Genomic DNA, 15,417 nt, shown 5'->3' with positions numbered 1-15,417 from the left:
TGCGCATATTTGAAAGTTTACTTGAGTGTGCCCCACAACCCCAGCTTCTAAACACAGAACCTGATGTCCCAAAAAGGATTGGAGGAGGAGTGCTGAGTGGGAGTTGGGGGTTCATCTGACTTGTGTGTAGTTTTTTTTAAAAATGGGCGGGCACTGACTTGCATATTTGAAAGTTTACTTGAGTGTGCCCCACAACCCCAGCTTCTAAACACAGAACCTGATGTCCCAAAAAGGATTGGAGGAGGAGTGCTGAGTGGGAGTTGGGGGTTCATCTGACTTGTGTGTAGTTTTCTTTTTAAAAATATTTTTATTGACATTTAGAGAGAGAAGAAGGGAGAGGGAGAGAGAAACATTGATCAGCTGCCTCTTGCACACCCCCTATCCGGGATCGAGCCCACAACCCAGGCATGTGCCCTGATGGGGAATCAAACCAGCAACCTATCAGTGCCTGGATGTCACCAACCAACCAAGCCACACCTACCAGGGCACTTGTGTGTAGTTTTCCATACTTTTAGAATATGTAGTGTGTAGCTGTACTACGTTAAGAATGGGAAAGCACATCTATCCCTCACTTCATTTTAATTCCTGATAAGTGCAAAACGGCTGAATTAAAAAATATAAATTTTCATAAATTTAATTGGGTAATATATGTATTCTGTCCTAATTCAAGGTATCCACATATTTTTCACTGCAGGAAAAATAGATCAACAAACACTGACAAAATAAGCAACAATGGAAAAGAAACACTGCTTATACACATAATGTAATGTAGGGGGATGGTTTATTTATGCCCCTGAGAAGAGAAAAGGAGTGATGGTGGGGCAGGGCGGAGACAAGATCAGTAGCAGTGCTGTGCTGAGTCATACTAAAATTGGATGCAAAAAGAAAAGCCAGATCCTAACTATTTAAAATATTATTTGGTTTATCATTCTTTTGCATTAATTTTGATTTTAAAAATTACAGTATTATCTTGATTACTAAGATTATTGGTGCCCCATTACGTTTTGTGTCTAGGTGAGTGCAAAGGTGCCCATTATGGTATCTATAATAATAAAAGCATAATATGCTACTTAGACCTGACATCATTCTGGACGTCCTTCCAGACGACCTTCCGGACAAAGCCAGGGCTGCGAGGGAAGCCCGGGTCCTGGGTGCCAGAGGGAAGCCGGTGCCGGTGCCAGTAGCCTGGGGAAGGAAGGCCTACTCTTGCAGCCTCTAGTTACAAATAAACAGGAAACAAGCAAGTAGCCTCTGAGTTGTAATCACGGAAGGAAATTATGGAATAGATGTGGCTGCAAAGATGTCAGTGCAGCTTCTGTTTCCTCAAGGGGAACATGGGCTTGTTCAGTCCACCTTGGGTGTGCCCCACAACCCCTTTGGCCCTGACCCAAATAGTTGTTACAGGAGGTAAGTCTACAATGAAAAAACAAAGCATTTTTTTCCTACCCATTCTCTAATATCCTCTCCACCTGAAGGAAAAAACAAAGAATGAAAAATTTGCATCATATCTTCTTTCCTCTGCCTGGAAAATTACATAGCCTTCAATGCCCCCTCTCACTGCAGCAGACTGAGAAACCCAAGGCAGGGTGAGGTTGCCACCTGGCCACTGGCATCACAAAGTCAGGAGTGTTCTTGCCAGGACTTAGGGCAGCCTTAGTCCCTGGAGCGGACATTTGAAGGTATAACATTTTTCCACTTTGGGGAAAACTGTACCAGAGAACTCAGAGTCAGGTACTTCTGAAGGAAGAGGCCCTGGGGCCCACAAGCCTTAGGGAGTTACTGCCTGAAGAAGGTTTAAGATACATAACCCCTGGACACAGACAATGGGGTGGTGAAGGCCTGGGGTGGGGCTAGAAGAGGTCAGTGGGGGGGGTGGGGGGGGAGGACATAGGTAATATTTTCAGCAATAAATATTTTTTTTAAAAAAAAGGTACAAAGAGTTGCACAGTGGCACTACACCTGGGGCTTTGCCACCCACCCTCCTTCTCTGGGTGGCAGCAGGGTGCCTAAGTCTGGAGACTTGGGCTGGGACTCAGTGTATGACTTTGAGCAAATCACTGAATCCCTGAGAGCCTCAGTTTACTTAGTCTAAACGGGAACAACAGCACCAACCATGCAAAGCTGGTGTGAAAATTAAATGGGGACATTTAATTTTCCTGGACAGGACCTGGGCCTTGAGCAGGTCTGCCTCCGGCCGGCCTATAGCTTGTGAGTTCTTGACTTAGTGCAGGAAAGATTTCCCAATGCAAATCCAGGTGGTTTTGAGAGTGCATTTGTTAAAGCTGGGGACAGGGAGACAAAGAAAGGGCGTAGGACAGCAGAAGCAACAGGAGAGAGCCTAGGCGGGGTTGCTTTGGGTCTCTGGAAATGTTACGGAGAGAAATGAGCTTTGGCTCATTGAGAAAAGTCACAGTGAAAAGTGAGCCAAGGTGGGGCTATGGTTAGCTCACTGGAAAGTCAGAGAAAAAGGGGGCTTGGAGACAGGTTCAGGGGGTAAGCCCAGGACGAGCTGCCACTGCTCGATCCTCCTCTGGTTACAGGTCTCACGGGGCTCCTGAGAGTTTAGGAGATAACACACTTAAGGGAGAAAGGAGGGCGTTAGGGCGTGCTGTAGAGCAGCGGTTGCCAACCTTTTGGGCCTCACAGACGCTCAAACTTGGTCACCAAACCTTGTTGGTTTTACCTCTTTACGAGCTGCTTCCTCAGTATCCCCTCCTGTCCCCACTGCCACAGCCCCTGCCTCACCAGCAACCCATTATCACGGCCCTGTTGGCATCTCCCAGGCAGATTCTGAGCCTGGGTCCCCTCCTTGAAAGCCTTGGTGTGCACGCTTCGCTCCTGGGCACAGCCTGCTGGCTCCCCCTGATTCTGAGGCCTTTTTCAGGGGCACTTGGCTTATTTCCCAGCCTTCCTTGCCCCAGTTCTAGATGTGAACTGCAGTACTAGATGTGAGCTCTGCTTTGTTTCTTGAAAGGCACAGGTCTGCCCCTTTCCTCCTTCCCCTCTGGTTGGCTGGAACCAGGATGCGGGGGCAGGAGCTGGAGCAGCCATTCTGGACTGCGGGCTGGAAGCTGTCTGCTCCAGTCTGCAGGTTCAGGAGAGCGAAACGGGGAGGAGAGAGACTCCTGCTGCCTCTTCCCGCGAGCCTCCATCCTGGTCTGGTTGTGTTCTCTACCTGAAGCCACAGGCTGAGTAGTGCTGCTCCAGTGACACCCCCTCCGGCCACAGCTGTCGGCCCCCCTGTGGCTGGCCCAGCGCTGCACCTACCCCAGGGGTTCCCTTCACCACACTGTCCTTGTTTGGGTGCTGGGGAGGGGGTTTCCCCCAGCCATCCTGAAAGTCCCAGGTCTGGGACCAACCTCTACCACCAAGTCTTCCCTTGAGCCCCATGAGCTCCCACACCCACGTATCTCCCTGCTCTCCCACGGGGCCTTCCCGGAGGGAACACTGGCCTGCCGGGCCGGGCCGGGCCCTTACGTGCCCCGTCTCATTTCTTGACCCTCCACTCTTCAGCGCTGCAGTGGCAGGTTGTGCTGAGCCGGCACGGCCACGGGTGAGCCTGAGAGGGGGCGGAGAAGGATTGAGAAAAGACAGACAAGAGAATAAAGCTGAGGCTGGGTGGGACGCTGCTCTCTGATGGAGAGACAGCACCACAGCCTGAAAGCCGTGTCTTTATTTTGTAGGCAGATTCCACGAGGCAAAGTAAGGGTCTGGTTACAGCAATTCTCATGGGTTTCGAATCTACTCAATTACATGCACCTGAACTCTATCAAGCCCACATCACCCAGCCACGTGGGACCACAGGTTCGGACCATAAGGTCACACTTACAGCTATAGCCTTTGCCTATAATTGTGCTGGGAGGGCTTTGCCCTCCAAGCCGGGACTTTGTCATGAGAGGACTGTGCCCTCTCATTAGTCTGAGTCTTGAACCCGTTTAAACACCATGACCGCTCTCCATAGCAGGTTTGTGTCGCCCTGTCTTCACTCTGTGGGGCAGCCCCAGGGCCAGGCATGGTGTCTGGCAGGCACATCACGAGTGCTTCCTGGGGAGCTCCTGATAGCCCCGAATACTCACCAGAGGCAGAAAGGCCAGGTTTGACTCTGGCTCAGAGCAGAATTTGGTTAGGGGTGAACAGAAAGGGAGCGCCTGGGGGGAGCGGCCTCTGTCCTTCAGGTTTGCCTGTCGGAGGGACCTCTGCACAGAGGGCAGGGCCAGCTCCTGCCACACCCACAGGACCTGCTTCGTGTGTATGGAGCTCAGTAGGGAAGAAATATGTGGGGCCCTTGTCCAGAAATGACTGAGAATTTCAAGACAGCAACAGCAGAGCAATAAACAAGACACAGGGTCCTTCTAAGTGTGGGCCGCAGGGACTGACCGCACAGGTTGCACATACCTGAGATTGACCCTCAGTGCCAGGCTCAGTGCTGTTCCAGAAGGGCCTGCAGCCCTCTCACCGTCCCTCCCTCCCTGGACAGGCATCTCATCAGGGCTCCCCCGGAAATCAGATGGAGATCTAACTAACGCAAGGACACAGCCTCCTGCAGCTTGTTCGGGTGGTGAGGACAGAGAGCTACTGGGTAGACAAGCAGAACAGGTGCCAATCAGAGGAGAAGGCAGGGCAGGACCTGGGGTGATGGGGAGACCGTAGGGTGGTCGGGAAAGGCTTCATGGAGGTGGCCAGCAGGGAGCAAGGAGTCATGTTGGGGACAGTGGACATGGGAGAAAGGCAGGGTGGTCAGCTGTGGGGCCCGAGGGAAACGGAGGCAGGAGTGACAAGATTTACTGCTGGGTCAGGTGCAAGTGTGGGACTGAGAGGAGTGGAGGATGCTCTTCGGAGCTTTGGCTGAGCAGCAGTATAGCTGGGATACCCTGTGCTGAGATGAATGAGGCCTGGGCGGAGCCGGCGTGGCTAAGATCAGAGCTTGTTTCTGGGGTGTGAGGCATCCAGGTGGCGCTGCGGAGGAAGTGTAGTCCAGAGCTGGTGGCCCAGCTCCTCTGTATGCAGGTGGCAGAGTCTGCCACGTAACAGAACACATGCTCACTCTGCTTCAGGGCAAACGTCCCCAAGTGTGGAGGACAGAAAATCAGGCCCACATACGTAGGTTTGCATCAGATGATGGGCTCAGCCCAGGCTCTCAGCGCTGCGCTCTCTGTAGGGACTGTTGTAGTCTTGGATCAGGCAGACAGACAGAAAACACCGTTCAGAAAACACCGGTTTATTATGATTAGCTGTGGCATATGGGTTCCTTTAATAGTTTTAAACTGATACATGTGTCCCCACTAACAGCATACACATAGGGGGTGTTGAGCTGCAGTGACAATAGCAAACAGGTGAATTGCTTAGAAAATCATTGTGATCCTAATGGGTTTTTCTTAGCAACGGTGAGAGAAAGAAAAGGTAGCTCAGAGCCTTGCCACAGGGTGCTGAGCAGAGCCAGGTGGGTGTTCAGAGCACCCTTTTGTGCTCTTGCTGTGAGCCCCAGTGCCCCCCAGAAGCTGAGGGGGAAGCTGGGGTTGCCAGTGGGTGGAAGGGAGGCTGCCCATCCACACACCCCAATCCCTGCAGAGGAATGGGGCCCTTTGGGGTTGGGAGCCCCCACTGGCTGCAAGTGACATTTTTGCCTAGAAATATTTTCGGGTCTGAAACCCATTTCTGTATGGACCAGCATGACCTCGGGGTGGCAGGGAGAGGCGCTGTGTCCACGTCAGTGCTGGGCTTAGCATCCCGATGTGTCCATCCCTCCAGGTGGGTTTGGATCAGCTGCATCGCTGGGGTCTCCTCCCTGGCCGCCTTTGCCCTCCTCTCACCTTTTCAAGGCCAGGCTGTGTGGGAGACCTAGCTTCCCTTCCAAACCCAGCCCCTCTGCACCACAGCCACGGCACGACTCTGAAGCTCCAGGTGTCAGCTCGAAGCTGTCAACATTGAGAACGAACTCAACTGGAGACTCGCCTGGAGCACTTCAGATGATGCTCCAGACGCAGCAGGTGTGCGCTCATTCAGCAGGTGGGCCTGGCGTGGTACCACCTCCCCTCCTCGATTTGGACTCAGTCCCAGTTCAAATAATTGTTTTCTTTTTTAATACAGGTGATCCTTTAACCAGATATGTAAATGCGATTGAATCTGTCTCTGTAAAAACTTTCATATAAATAAATTCATGCCTAATATTTAATTTGGGAGATGGTATTGCAGTCACTGCTTTCAGGAAAGATGGGGCAGGGGTAGGGTGGGTGGGAGGTATGGGGACTCTGTGACCTGAGCTATCACAGCTCAGGTGAGAATTCCAGGTCTGGGCTCAGGGGGGTCTTGTGCGTTTGGTAGTTTGCAATGTAGTTAATGCTTTTCCTTAGCTGCGGAGCACAGACATTCACACAGCTGCCCAACTCAACAGGCACCGACTTTCTCTCTCAGTGCATTTCTTACATTTCCCCCCCTCAAAGGGAATCCAGAGAAACATGATGGGGCAAGGGGAGCCCCGCTCTGTGGGGCCCTGGGCTCTGCCCCCAGGGGGCGGGGACCTGGGCACTTCACCTCTCCCGAGGGGCAGGGGCAGGAGAACACAGACCTGGGCCCGGGCAAGCAAGCATGACCGGGCTGCCCACTGGAAGGGGACCAATTCTAGCCGCACCATGGTGTGGGCAGGTCCCTGGAGGGAGGGCAGAGGGGGTCCCCTCTTGGAGGTCTGGAGAAAGCCCTAGAATAGGGTATGAGCGAGGGGCAGTTCTGCTGCTAGAGGAAGAGGGTGGGAGACCCAACTCCCAGAGTCAGAGGCCTTGGCAGGGAATCTGCGCCTCTGCAGCCTAAGGCTCCTGCCTGCACCTTCTATGGGGTTCAACTCCCAGCAACTGCCCTCCAGTGCCCCGGCCCCCACACAGTCATCGTTACACTAAGGGGCCTCCCGAGGTCACAGCCAGGCTGACTGAGAGGGAAGGTATTCCTGCAGTGGGCAGTGATCCCCTTTATTGCTGGCACTAAGTGAGGGCTGCGGGCGGGGGTTGGCACCTGAGAAAGGCCGGTCAGGTGCGGGCCTCGGCTAGGAATGTTGGCCCTATTAGCCAGCCTCGCCTGCCCACCGCCCACCTGGCTGCAGGGCCACCGAGTTGGGACTCCCTTCTCCTGCCACCAGAGGTAGCTGTGCCGCCAGCACTGAGCTTCCGGGGCTGCTGTGAGCCAAGCAGTGGGGGCCAGGGACAAGCCTGCCACTGTCACTGCGGGCGCCCGGGGCCTGCCTCTGGGGTTGTGCCCGGATGCCTTTAGCACAGGGTCCCCAGGCTAGCTTGTCCCCACTCCCGTGCAGAGGCACGAGCCCCCTTGGTCCCACCACCCGTCTACCACATCGTCTCTGCTTTAGAATATGCTTTCCTCTTCAATACAATCATCTCAGTGTCAAGTACAACAAGTCATGGAAAGGCAGCCCCTGAACCCCCCGCTCTCGGTGGGCAGCCTCCGGCTCCCTGAAGGGAAGGAAGGAGAGCAGGGTCTCCAGCCATGTTTCATGCCACCCCAACGCCCAGCTCCTGCTGACCGGGAGCTGACAGGGGTCATGGGAGGCGACGCATTCTGAGGAAGCGTGAGGCATTTTCTGGGCCTCAGGGGGCATGTGAGTCTGCCTGGGAACCCAGGCCGACCACCATGGCCAGAGAGAGGCCAGCCTGAGGCCGTGGGGGTGGGGGTGCGAGGTGGCTGGAGGGGTGAGCAGGAGAGGGGACTCCTCCAATTATTGCAGTCAGGTGTCCCGGAACACCAGGAATTCCTGGGAACCCTGCGGGAGCTAGGAGAGGCAGGGCAGAGGCTGTGCTGTGTTTTAAGGATATTCCAGCACATTCCGTCTCTGGAAAACTGCCTTCACGACCCTTCTCTGTTTTTGCATAAAGTGTCTACCCCTTCAGGTAGATCCAGGGACAGGACAACCTAACATAGGACAAGAGTGCCTTTTTTCTTTAGTGAATTATGCTAGGGATTCCTCCAATTCGTAATTTTTTTTAAAGTCACATCTGAGAGGTCAGCTTCTGCCCTTCCTCTGCCCACTTCCCCAGCTGTGGGCCGGGGGCCTGGATGTGCGCTCAGGGTGGGGACCCTGTTCTCGCCGCCGCTGTCCTTTGAGAGACCCACATCTTTATTTCATGGAAGACAGAGTTGGTTACTTCAGGAAGCTCTTTGTGGAGAACGTGGTAGGCACCTTCGTAAATCTGCAATTAGGAGAGACAGAAAGTCAGGGCTACAGGAAGCTACAGGTGCAGGGAGGGAGGCCACAGGTGGCAGCCAGAGTCCCCCAGACACTCCCCACGCCCCCAGGACTCCATCCTTATGGTGCCAGTACCGTTTGATCAGATGAATTAAAATGTGCCAACATGATCTAGCACTTCCTTTCTTAAACCAACACACACCTTTCCTTTATCCGCTTCTCTCTCCAGCTGTGACCTGTCCTGTGCCTCTAGCTCAAAATCCTGATTTCCATTCCTTGTCTTCACCTACTCGCCTTCCGCCTGGACCTCAGCTGGTCCCAGTCTACTTTCACTCCCACCAACCCACAGCCACTGTAATTGGCATGGGCTACAATGACCTTTAGTTGTTGTAGCCAGGGAACACTTGCTCTCATAGTGTCTTCTTAGCATCATTCGGAAGCTGTTAACTTCTAGAAATACTTTCCTCTTGTAGTTTCTTTCAATTCTTTTCCCAAATTCACAATAGCCTCTTCAATAGGCATCTCAAAATGGAACTCCCTGTATCACCCATCTCAGGGTAGGGGTCACTTAGTCACTTGATCACTACAGTCACTCTCTCTCCAGGTCCTGCCAGGCTGTCCCCTGCCTTCTCTACCACCGCCTCAGGCCAAGCTCATCCTCTTGACCTGAGTGACACCACCATCTTCCCACCCAGTGCCTCTACCTCCACTCTTGCCTCCGCAGGGCAGCTGAGGGATGCTTTGAGAACCGTAGCAAAAACCTGTTGCTGTCCAGCTCAGAACACGCTGTTGGCTTCATCGCACTAAGAGTTGGGACTCCTCCTCTGCTACCAGGTCCCCCTCACCCTGCTCGGCACACTCCACCACACTAGTCTCCTGAGTGCTTGCATACACCAATATTTTTGCAACTTGGGTCTTTGCAATTGCTCGCTCCTTGTTCTGGAATGCTCTACCACCGCTCTGGTCACTGTCAGCTCCTAGGCCTGCCTGCCCATCTGGGTGGGTGCTTGACCTCTTCTCTAGTTTGTCTGTCCCACTCTCTGCTTGATTTCCTTCAGGACGCTGACCCTCTTCATCACCGTCATCCTGTCTGGTTGTTTGTTTGTTGCCCATCCACTAGGATAGACTGTGTGAGAGGGTTGAGACTTTGCCTGTCTTGCTCTCTGGGCCTGGCACAAGGTCAATGCCCACTGAACACTTGGGTTAAAGAAGAAACGAATGAATGGAGAGTGAATGAGTAAGCACTCTACATGGCCTCCCTTTGTGGGGTCGCCAAGGTTCCATTCCGGCAAAGGGCACAATCTGTGAGGCGCCTTCACCCAATGCGAAGTGGCCACGGCCTTTTATGTTCTCCAGCGTTATAAGAGCCAGTTTTCCTTTTTCTCTTGCTTTCTGTTCACCCACGAGTCTATATCTGGCAGCTGGCGTGGGCCAGGGTCCGCAATGCATAATGGTGTGAGGGGGGGCACTTGACAGTTTGCAAAGCCATGAGCACCTGTCAGTGCCGTATGAATGGAGAGGGTCGGTGGGAGTGAGTTCGCATTCTAACCCCATCGCTCAGTAAGTGTGGGATCTGTGGTGAGTTAGTTGCCTGTTCTCTTTATAGCTTAGCAGGAAATGGTCCTGTACTCGGCCTCCACGTGACTACTGCACAGGCTGTCGTGGCATAGTTTGGGGACACATGTCCATCATTGGTAGCCTGGGGCTGTGGTCAACGGTCACTTGATAGGCACACAGTAGGTGCTTCTCCTCCTCCCCACACCCCCAACTGGGGCTCTTCCCAGTTCAATTAGACAAACAAAAAACAGAGATGTCTGGACTCTCCAAACAACATTTTCTATCTCAAAGGCCCTCCAAGTTAGCTCACTGTGGTCTGTATGTCTGACAGGCCATGAGGCTAAGTCGCAGGTCCCATCCCCTCTTGCATATGCCCTTGCAGACCAGGCCCTGCCATGCCCACTGCGCTGGTACCCCCAGAGTCTCTGGCAGGGGTGGCTGGTCCTAAGCTGCTGCAGAAAACCAACCTGCAGAGAGGCCGGGCAGCCACACGCCTTTGGACCTGGGACATGGAGAAGCGGGAGATATGTTCTTGGAGACAGTTCTTTGCCCAGTGCCCAGTTTGGGTTTTTTCCTTGACCCAGGCATCTTCTGAGTATTCTCCCCATGAACAGTTGGCTAATGGCTTGTGTTCTTGCTTGAATTAACAGCCACCTTGTATTTCTGGTATTTATTTTTCAGTGGGGCCAGGCTGGCTGCCTCTCAAAGATGACCCCCCCCCCGGGGGTAGCCTTGGGGTTCTGGGCAGACGTGCCCAAAGGGATGCCACCTTCCCCACCTTGGGGAAGTGGGGAGGTCAGGTGCTCACCTTGAGTGTCTTGTCCTGGCTCTTGGCGGACTCCATGAGCAAGTAGGCCCCTTTGCTGTCGCACAGGCGGTCAGCAGAGCCCTGGAGCAGCAGGAAGGGCAAGGTCAGCTTGGGGAGGGCCCGCTCCACCCTGGAGACAGCATTGAGCAGCTGCATGCCGAAGCACACTTTCATCCCTGCCCGGCAGATGAGGGGGTCCGTGTTATAAACGTCGACCTGAAGAAAAAAAGAGAGAGGTTTCTATCATTAGTTCAGGGGTGGGGGACTTCCCTATTGTCTGTTAGATCTTCCCTCTGCTTTGGCCTGAAGAGCTGATTCCATCAGTCAGCTCGGTCTGGGCGCAGGCGCCTGGCCAGCCCTTCCATGAACCAGACCTGACTGTTTTGATGCCTCTTCACAGGCTTTGTTCTATGCAGCCCACATTCATACATGTGCCTCCACACGTTCCCAGGGCTAAGGTGTATATTTTTATATAGGCGCCATCATATTGCTTACAGATTTTGCTCAGGAACAGCTCTGAAGGTATGTTGGTGTTAGTCGTGTGGATTTTGCTTTCTCTAAGCCTGTCTTCCCTTACTTAGAGTCCACCTGGTAGAAGTGGGTGAGGGCACACACAACATGCAGGGGTGAGTCACCACCCCATGGGCTTCCGGAGGAACCAATTCCAGGGCAGGTCTGGGCTGTGGTGGGCTCATGTCTCCATGTCCTCTGGGCTGCAGAAGGCTGCCTGCCACCCAGACAGGGATGCCTACTGCCTCTCCAGGAGACATGCCCAGAGGCTGGGTCCTCCCTCCTCCATCATCAGGTTTCCCAGGACCTAACTCTAACACCGTCCCTGCTTATGGCTCAGAATCCAACCCAGCCTTTCACAAGGCTACCCTGACACCCTCTCCTTGTTTTCCCTGGCTTCACGCCTCCTGCCTCTAAGGGAACAGTGAGTCGCCTGCTCACTGTGGCTCCAGGTGGGGCATTGCCCTCACAAAATCTGGGTGAGAAGTCTCTAGAACTCTATATGGGTAGGTGTGAGGCCACAACATCCCCTTTCTCATTTCCCTCATCCTTGCCAGTGGGTTCTTGGCTGGCTGGAGAAGTGCCACCTGGTATCGGTATTGGGTAGGGGAGCAGAGGGGCCATGGAAGGAAATGTGCCTCCAGCTGCCCTGTGAGGCTGCCCGAGTGCCCACTGGGTTCCAATCTGATCTGCAATGCAGGGCTACACCTCTCCTCTGCTCCCACCCCTACAGGCCTCAGCTGGAACTCAGATCCATGCCGAGGCAGGAGAGGCGATTCTGGGTCATCCCTGCCATCCCTGATTCCTCCCCTGCGGGGGACAGAGCAGGCAACACAGCCCTTTGTGGAGAGCCACATGAGGCGGATTAGCACTTCCTGCAGCGGAGCTGGCATGAAGCCTGCAGGGCTAAGGCCACTTGTTTGGGGACTGAGAGGACAAGAGCCTGGCAGGGGCGGTGCATGGCCAGAGTGGTTGCTTGTCCAGGGTCTGCAAGGAGCCCTGTTTGGAAGGAGAGCCCTGGGCTTGCAGTGTGTCGAGAACGGAGGCTAACAATGAGAGCTATGGCAACTGTAGCGCCACTGAGCAGACACGTACCCCGCACCGTGTCTGGCATCGTGTGCAAGATCTCAGTCAGTGAAAAGAAGAATGGCTAACACTTCTGAGCTCTTTCTTTCCATGTGCGTGCACGACACTACATGTTTAACCCGGTTAACCTTAATAAGCACTCTGTCTGAAGAATGGCTCTCATTCTCCTTATTTTGGGAGGAGGAACCTGCCTGCTATTCATTACTCAGCTCCTGTTCTCCCCTATAGAACCCTGAATGTTTCATTTGGAATACAAGGACCCAGAATAAAGACTACATCCCCCAGCCTTCTTTGCAGTTAGGTCTGGTCATGTGACCACATTCTGGCCAATGGGAAGTGAGAAGTATGCGGTGTGATCCTCCTGTCAAGGCTTGTCCTATTTCCCTCCTCCCACTTACCAGAACACAAGCAGAGTAAGGAGGGAGCTGGGGCCCCAGGGATGACAGCCACACCCCAGAAACAAAAAGCAACGAGACCCATTGGAGCACATGGAGCTGGTGACACTGAGAAGTCAGCTTCTCTCCTGTTTAATCCCCCATTGCTGCCGTCTGGGTCTCCGCGGGCTGGCAGCCCTGCTAAGAGCACTCCATTCGGTGTCGCTGGACCCTGGTTGCAGGGGATGTGTCCTCATGAGCGCACAGGGCCAGAGCCCGCTAAGCCACCACCTTCCTGAAATGGCCTGCCCCCTGGCTCTGTGGATCCAAGACATCCTGGCCACATGAGGCCCCTTGGGGAGTTTGTTCTCGGGTCTAATTGCTCTGACGGCCCAAATGGCTTCCTGCTCTTGGCTTCATTTTCCATGTCTTGGTCACGTAAACCTTGTTTACACAATGGCTGTATATGGGCCTGGGGAAGGAGCTGCCAGATGTGTCGGGGAAAGGGCAGGCCCTTGGTGGGAGCCATAGCTGGGGCAGAAGGCAAGAGGGACAGAGGGAACGTGGAGTTTGGAGCAAAAAGGAGGGCCAAACTTCATGGGGAAACTGAAGCGCAGAGGGCCCTAACCCTCCCCTCAAGTAACCATTCTGGCCCAATCACGATGGCGTTTGTTTTATTTATTTATTTATTTGTTTGTTTATTTATTTATTTATTTTTATTTTAAATATATTTTTATTGATTTCAGAGAGAAAGGGAGAGGGAGAGAGAGATAGAAACATCAATGATGAGAGAGAATCACTAATTGGCTGCTTCCTACTGGGGATCAAGCAACCCAGGCACATCTGACATTCAACCACTGAGCCATGCCAGCCGGGCCGGCCTTTTTATTTTTTTTAAGAGCTTAAGATCTAAAATCACCAAAAGTTCTACTTGTGAGGTGAGAATATGTCCTGTTGCCCCCAGGAAAGAGGTGGCTAGGGCTATCTCTCCTGGATCAGACCCAACCCCAGAGCACTGGTCAACAGAAGAAGCCCATTCAAAGTCAAAGATGAAAAAGTCAGTCCCAAAAGATGACTTCTTATAGGATTCCATTTCTCCGGCAGTCTTGAAATGACAAAATTGAGAAACGCAGAATAGAAACATGGTGGCCAGGATGGGGTACGGGAAGTGGGTGTGCTACACCAGGGTAACATGCGGCATCTTTGTGGTTATAGGATGTTCTGTGGTCTGATGTACTAATGCCAACTTCCTGGTAGTGATGTTGTCTTATAGTTTTGTAAGATGTCAACATCGAGGAGAACTGGGTAAGGGCCCATGGGATTCCTCTCCATTATTTCTCACAACTACATGTGAATCACTATTACATCAAAACAAAAAGTTTAATTAAAAAAACGTATTACAAAGACCCAGTCTTTGGCACTATCTCTCGCACCCGTCCCCCCATTTCTTTCTTTCTTTCTTTTTTCTTTTTATCACAACTGCTCCTGCTAGCTGAGAACATGTCCATTGGGGACATGTCGGCGGGAGGCTATGGGTCCAGGTCCAAGTGAACACATCTTTGTTTCAGATGATTGACCTCTGGGGGTGCTGCCGAAGTCTTTTTTTCTTGGGGGCTGTGTAACTGACAATACAAGGGAGACCAGAGGAGTGAGGAGCACCCAGCCCTGATAGTGATCTGGGCAAGGCTCTTCTCTCCTAGACTCATTCCTGATTTGTGAAATGGGGGTGATAGTGGAAATGCCTCAGAGGACTCTAGGGAGATTCAATGAGCTGATGCAGACACAGCCAAGCCCAGGGTCTGGCCCCATAGCGAGGCTAGTGATGTGTGGGTGCATCTGGCTCTGGCCCTGGGAACAAGGAAAGGAAGGTCTCCCTGCCTCAGAGAATTCGAGCCACATAACCTCAGGTGAAGTCTTACTCCTTCCAGGTCTCCGCTTTCCCGCTGAGGGAACCTCGAAGGTTCCTCTTGGGATTTAAGTTTCACAGGTTGTGAATATTTTCCTGGCCTCCTTTGTGTATTTTAGTGATCCCCAGTACCTTCACTGTTTTCTGGGGCCCTGAGAGCTCTCGGCAAGGTGGAACTTGCCAGCCAGGAGCGTGCCAACTGGGGCTGCTGACTTCTGAACACGGTCTCTCTGTGGGGAAGACTTTGCCCTAAAGCACAGTAAATATAGTTACAATCTACAGCTGGGAGTTGTCTTCAAGTTGGTTGAGCAACAGCTAGGCACCACCCCTACAGTCAAATCCCTTGACCTATTTTTAAAAAATCTGTTCCATGATGGAATGCAAAATTACATTTTTAATTAAAATGATATTTAAAATAACGAACGGACTTAGCCCTTAATTATGTACCAGGTGCTGTGTGGAGCATTTTACTTGCACTTGTTCATTGACTCTTCACAGGAAACCAGTGTCGGGACTACTGTTATTTTCACCATTTCATACATGAGAAGAGAAGCTCGCTGGGGCTAGATGACCCCCCCCAGGATTACACAGCAAGTACGGGGCAGGGCCAGGACAAGAGCCTAGGCAGTTGGGCTGCACCATCGTCATTCATAGCCACTCACCATGCTATGCTACCCATCTAGAGAAGAGAAAGTGGAGGTGAGTCCTGTGGACTCGCAGGACAGCCAGGAGGGGTGGAGGTGGCACCTCAGAAAAGAAAGCATCCCTAACTGGTTTGGCTCAGTGGACAGAGTGTCAGCCTGCGGACTGAAGGGTCCCAGGTTTGATTCCGGTCAAGGGCATGTACCTTGGTTGCGGGCACCTCCCCAGTAGGGGGTGTGCAGGAGGCAGCTGATCGATGTTTCTCTCTCATTGATGTTTCTAACTCTCTCTCCTTCTCCCTTCCTCTCTGTAAAAAATCAATAAAAACTCAATCAGAAGACAAAATCTT

The 15,417-nt window shown here is 52.7% G+C and overlaps 1 protein-coding gene across 1 annotated transcript in view; it reads right to left on the bottom strand.

Moving 5' to 3' along the window:
* Positions 1-6,340: 6,340 nt before the first annotated feature.
* The window catches only part of MGLL (monoglyceride lipase), a 102,808-nt gene continuing 93,731 nt past the window's right edge, over positions 6,341-15,417 (bottom strand). The window contains exons 7-8 of the mRNA XM_006763221.2: positions 10,551-10,766; positions 6,341-8,189 (exon numbers count right to left, since the gene is read on the bottom strand). Of these exons, the coding sequence (XP_006763284.1) occupies positions 8,064-8,189; positions 10,551-10,766 (342 nt within the window). The 3' untranslated portion in view covers positions 6,341-8,063. The remainder of the gene's footprint in view (positions 8,190-10,550; positions 10,767-15,417) is intronic.

This window comes from Myotis davidii, unplaced genomic scaffold, assembly GCF_000327345.1.
Source record: "Myotis davidii unplaced genomic scaffold, ASM32734v1 scaffold78, whole genome shotgun sequence".
Lineage (NCBI taxonomy): Eukaryota > Metazoa > Chordata > Mammalia > Chiroptera > Vespertilionidae > Myotis > Myotis davidii.
This window is presented reverse-complemented; position numbering and strand designations above follow the sequence as displayed.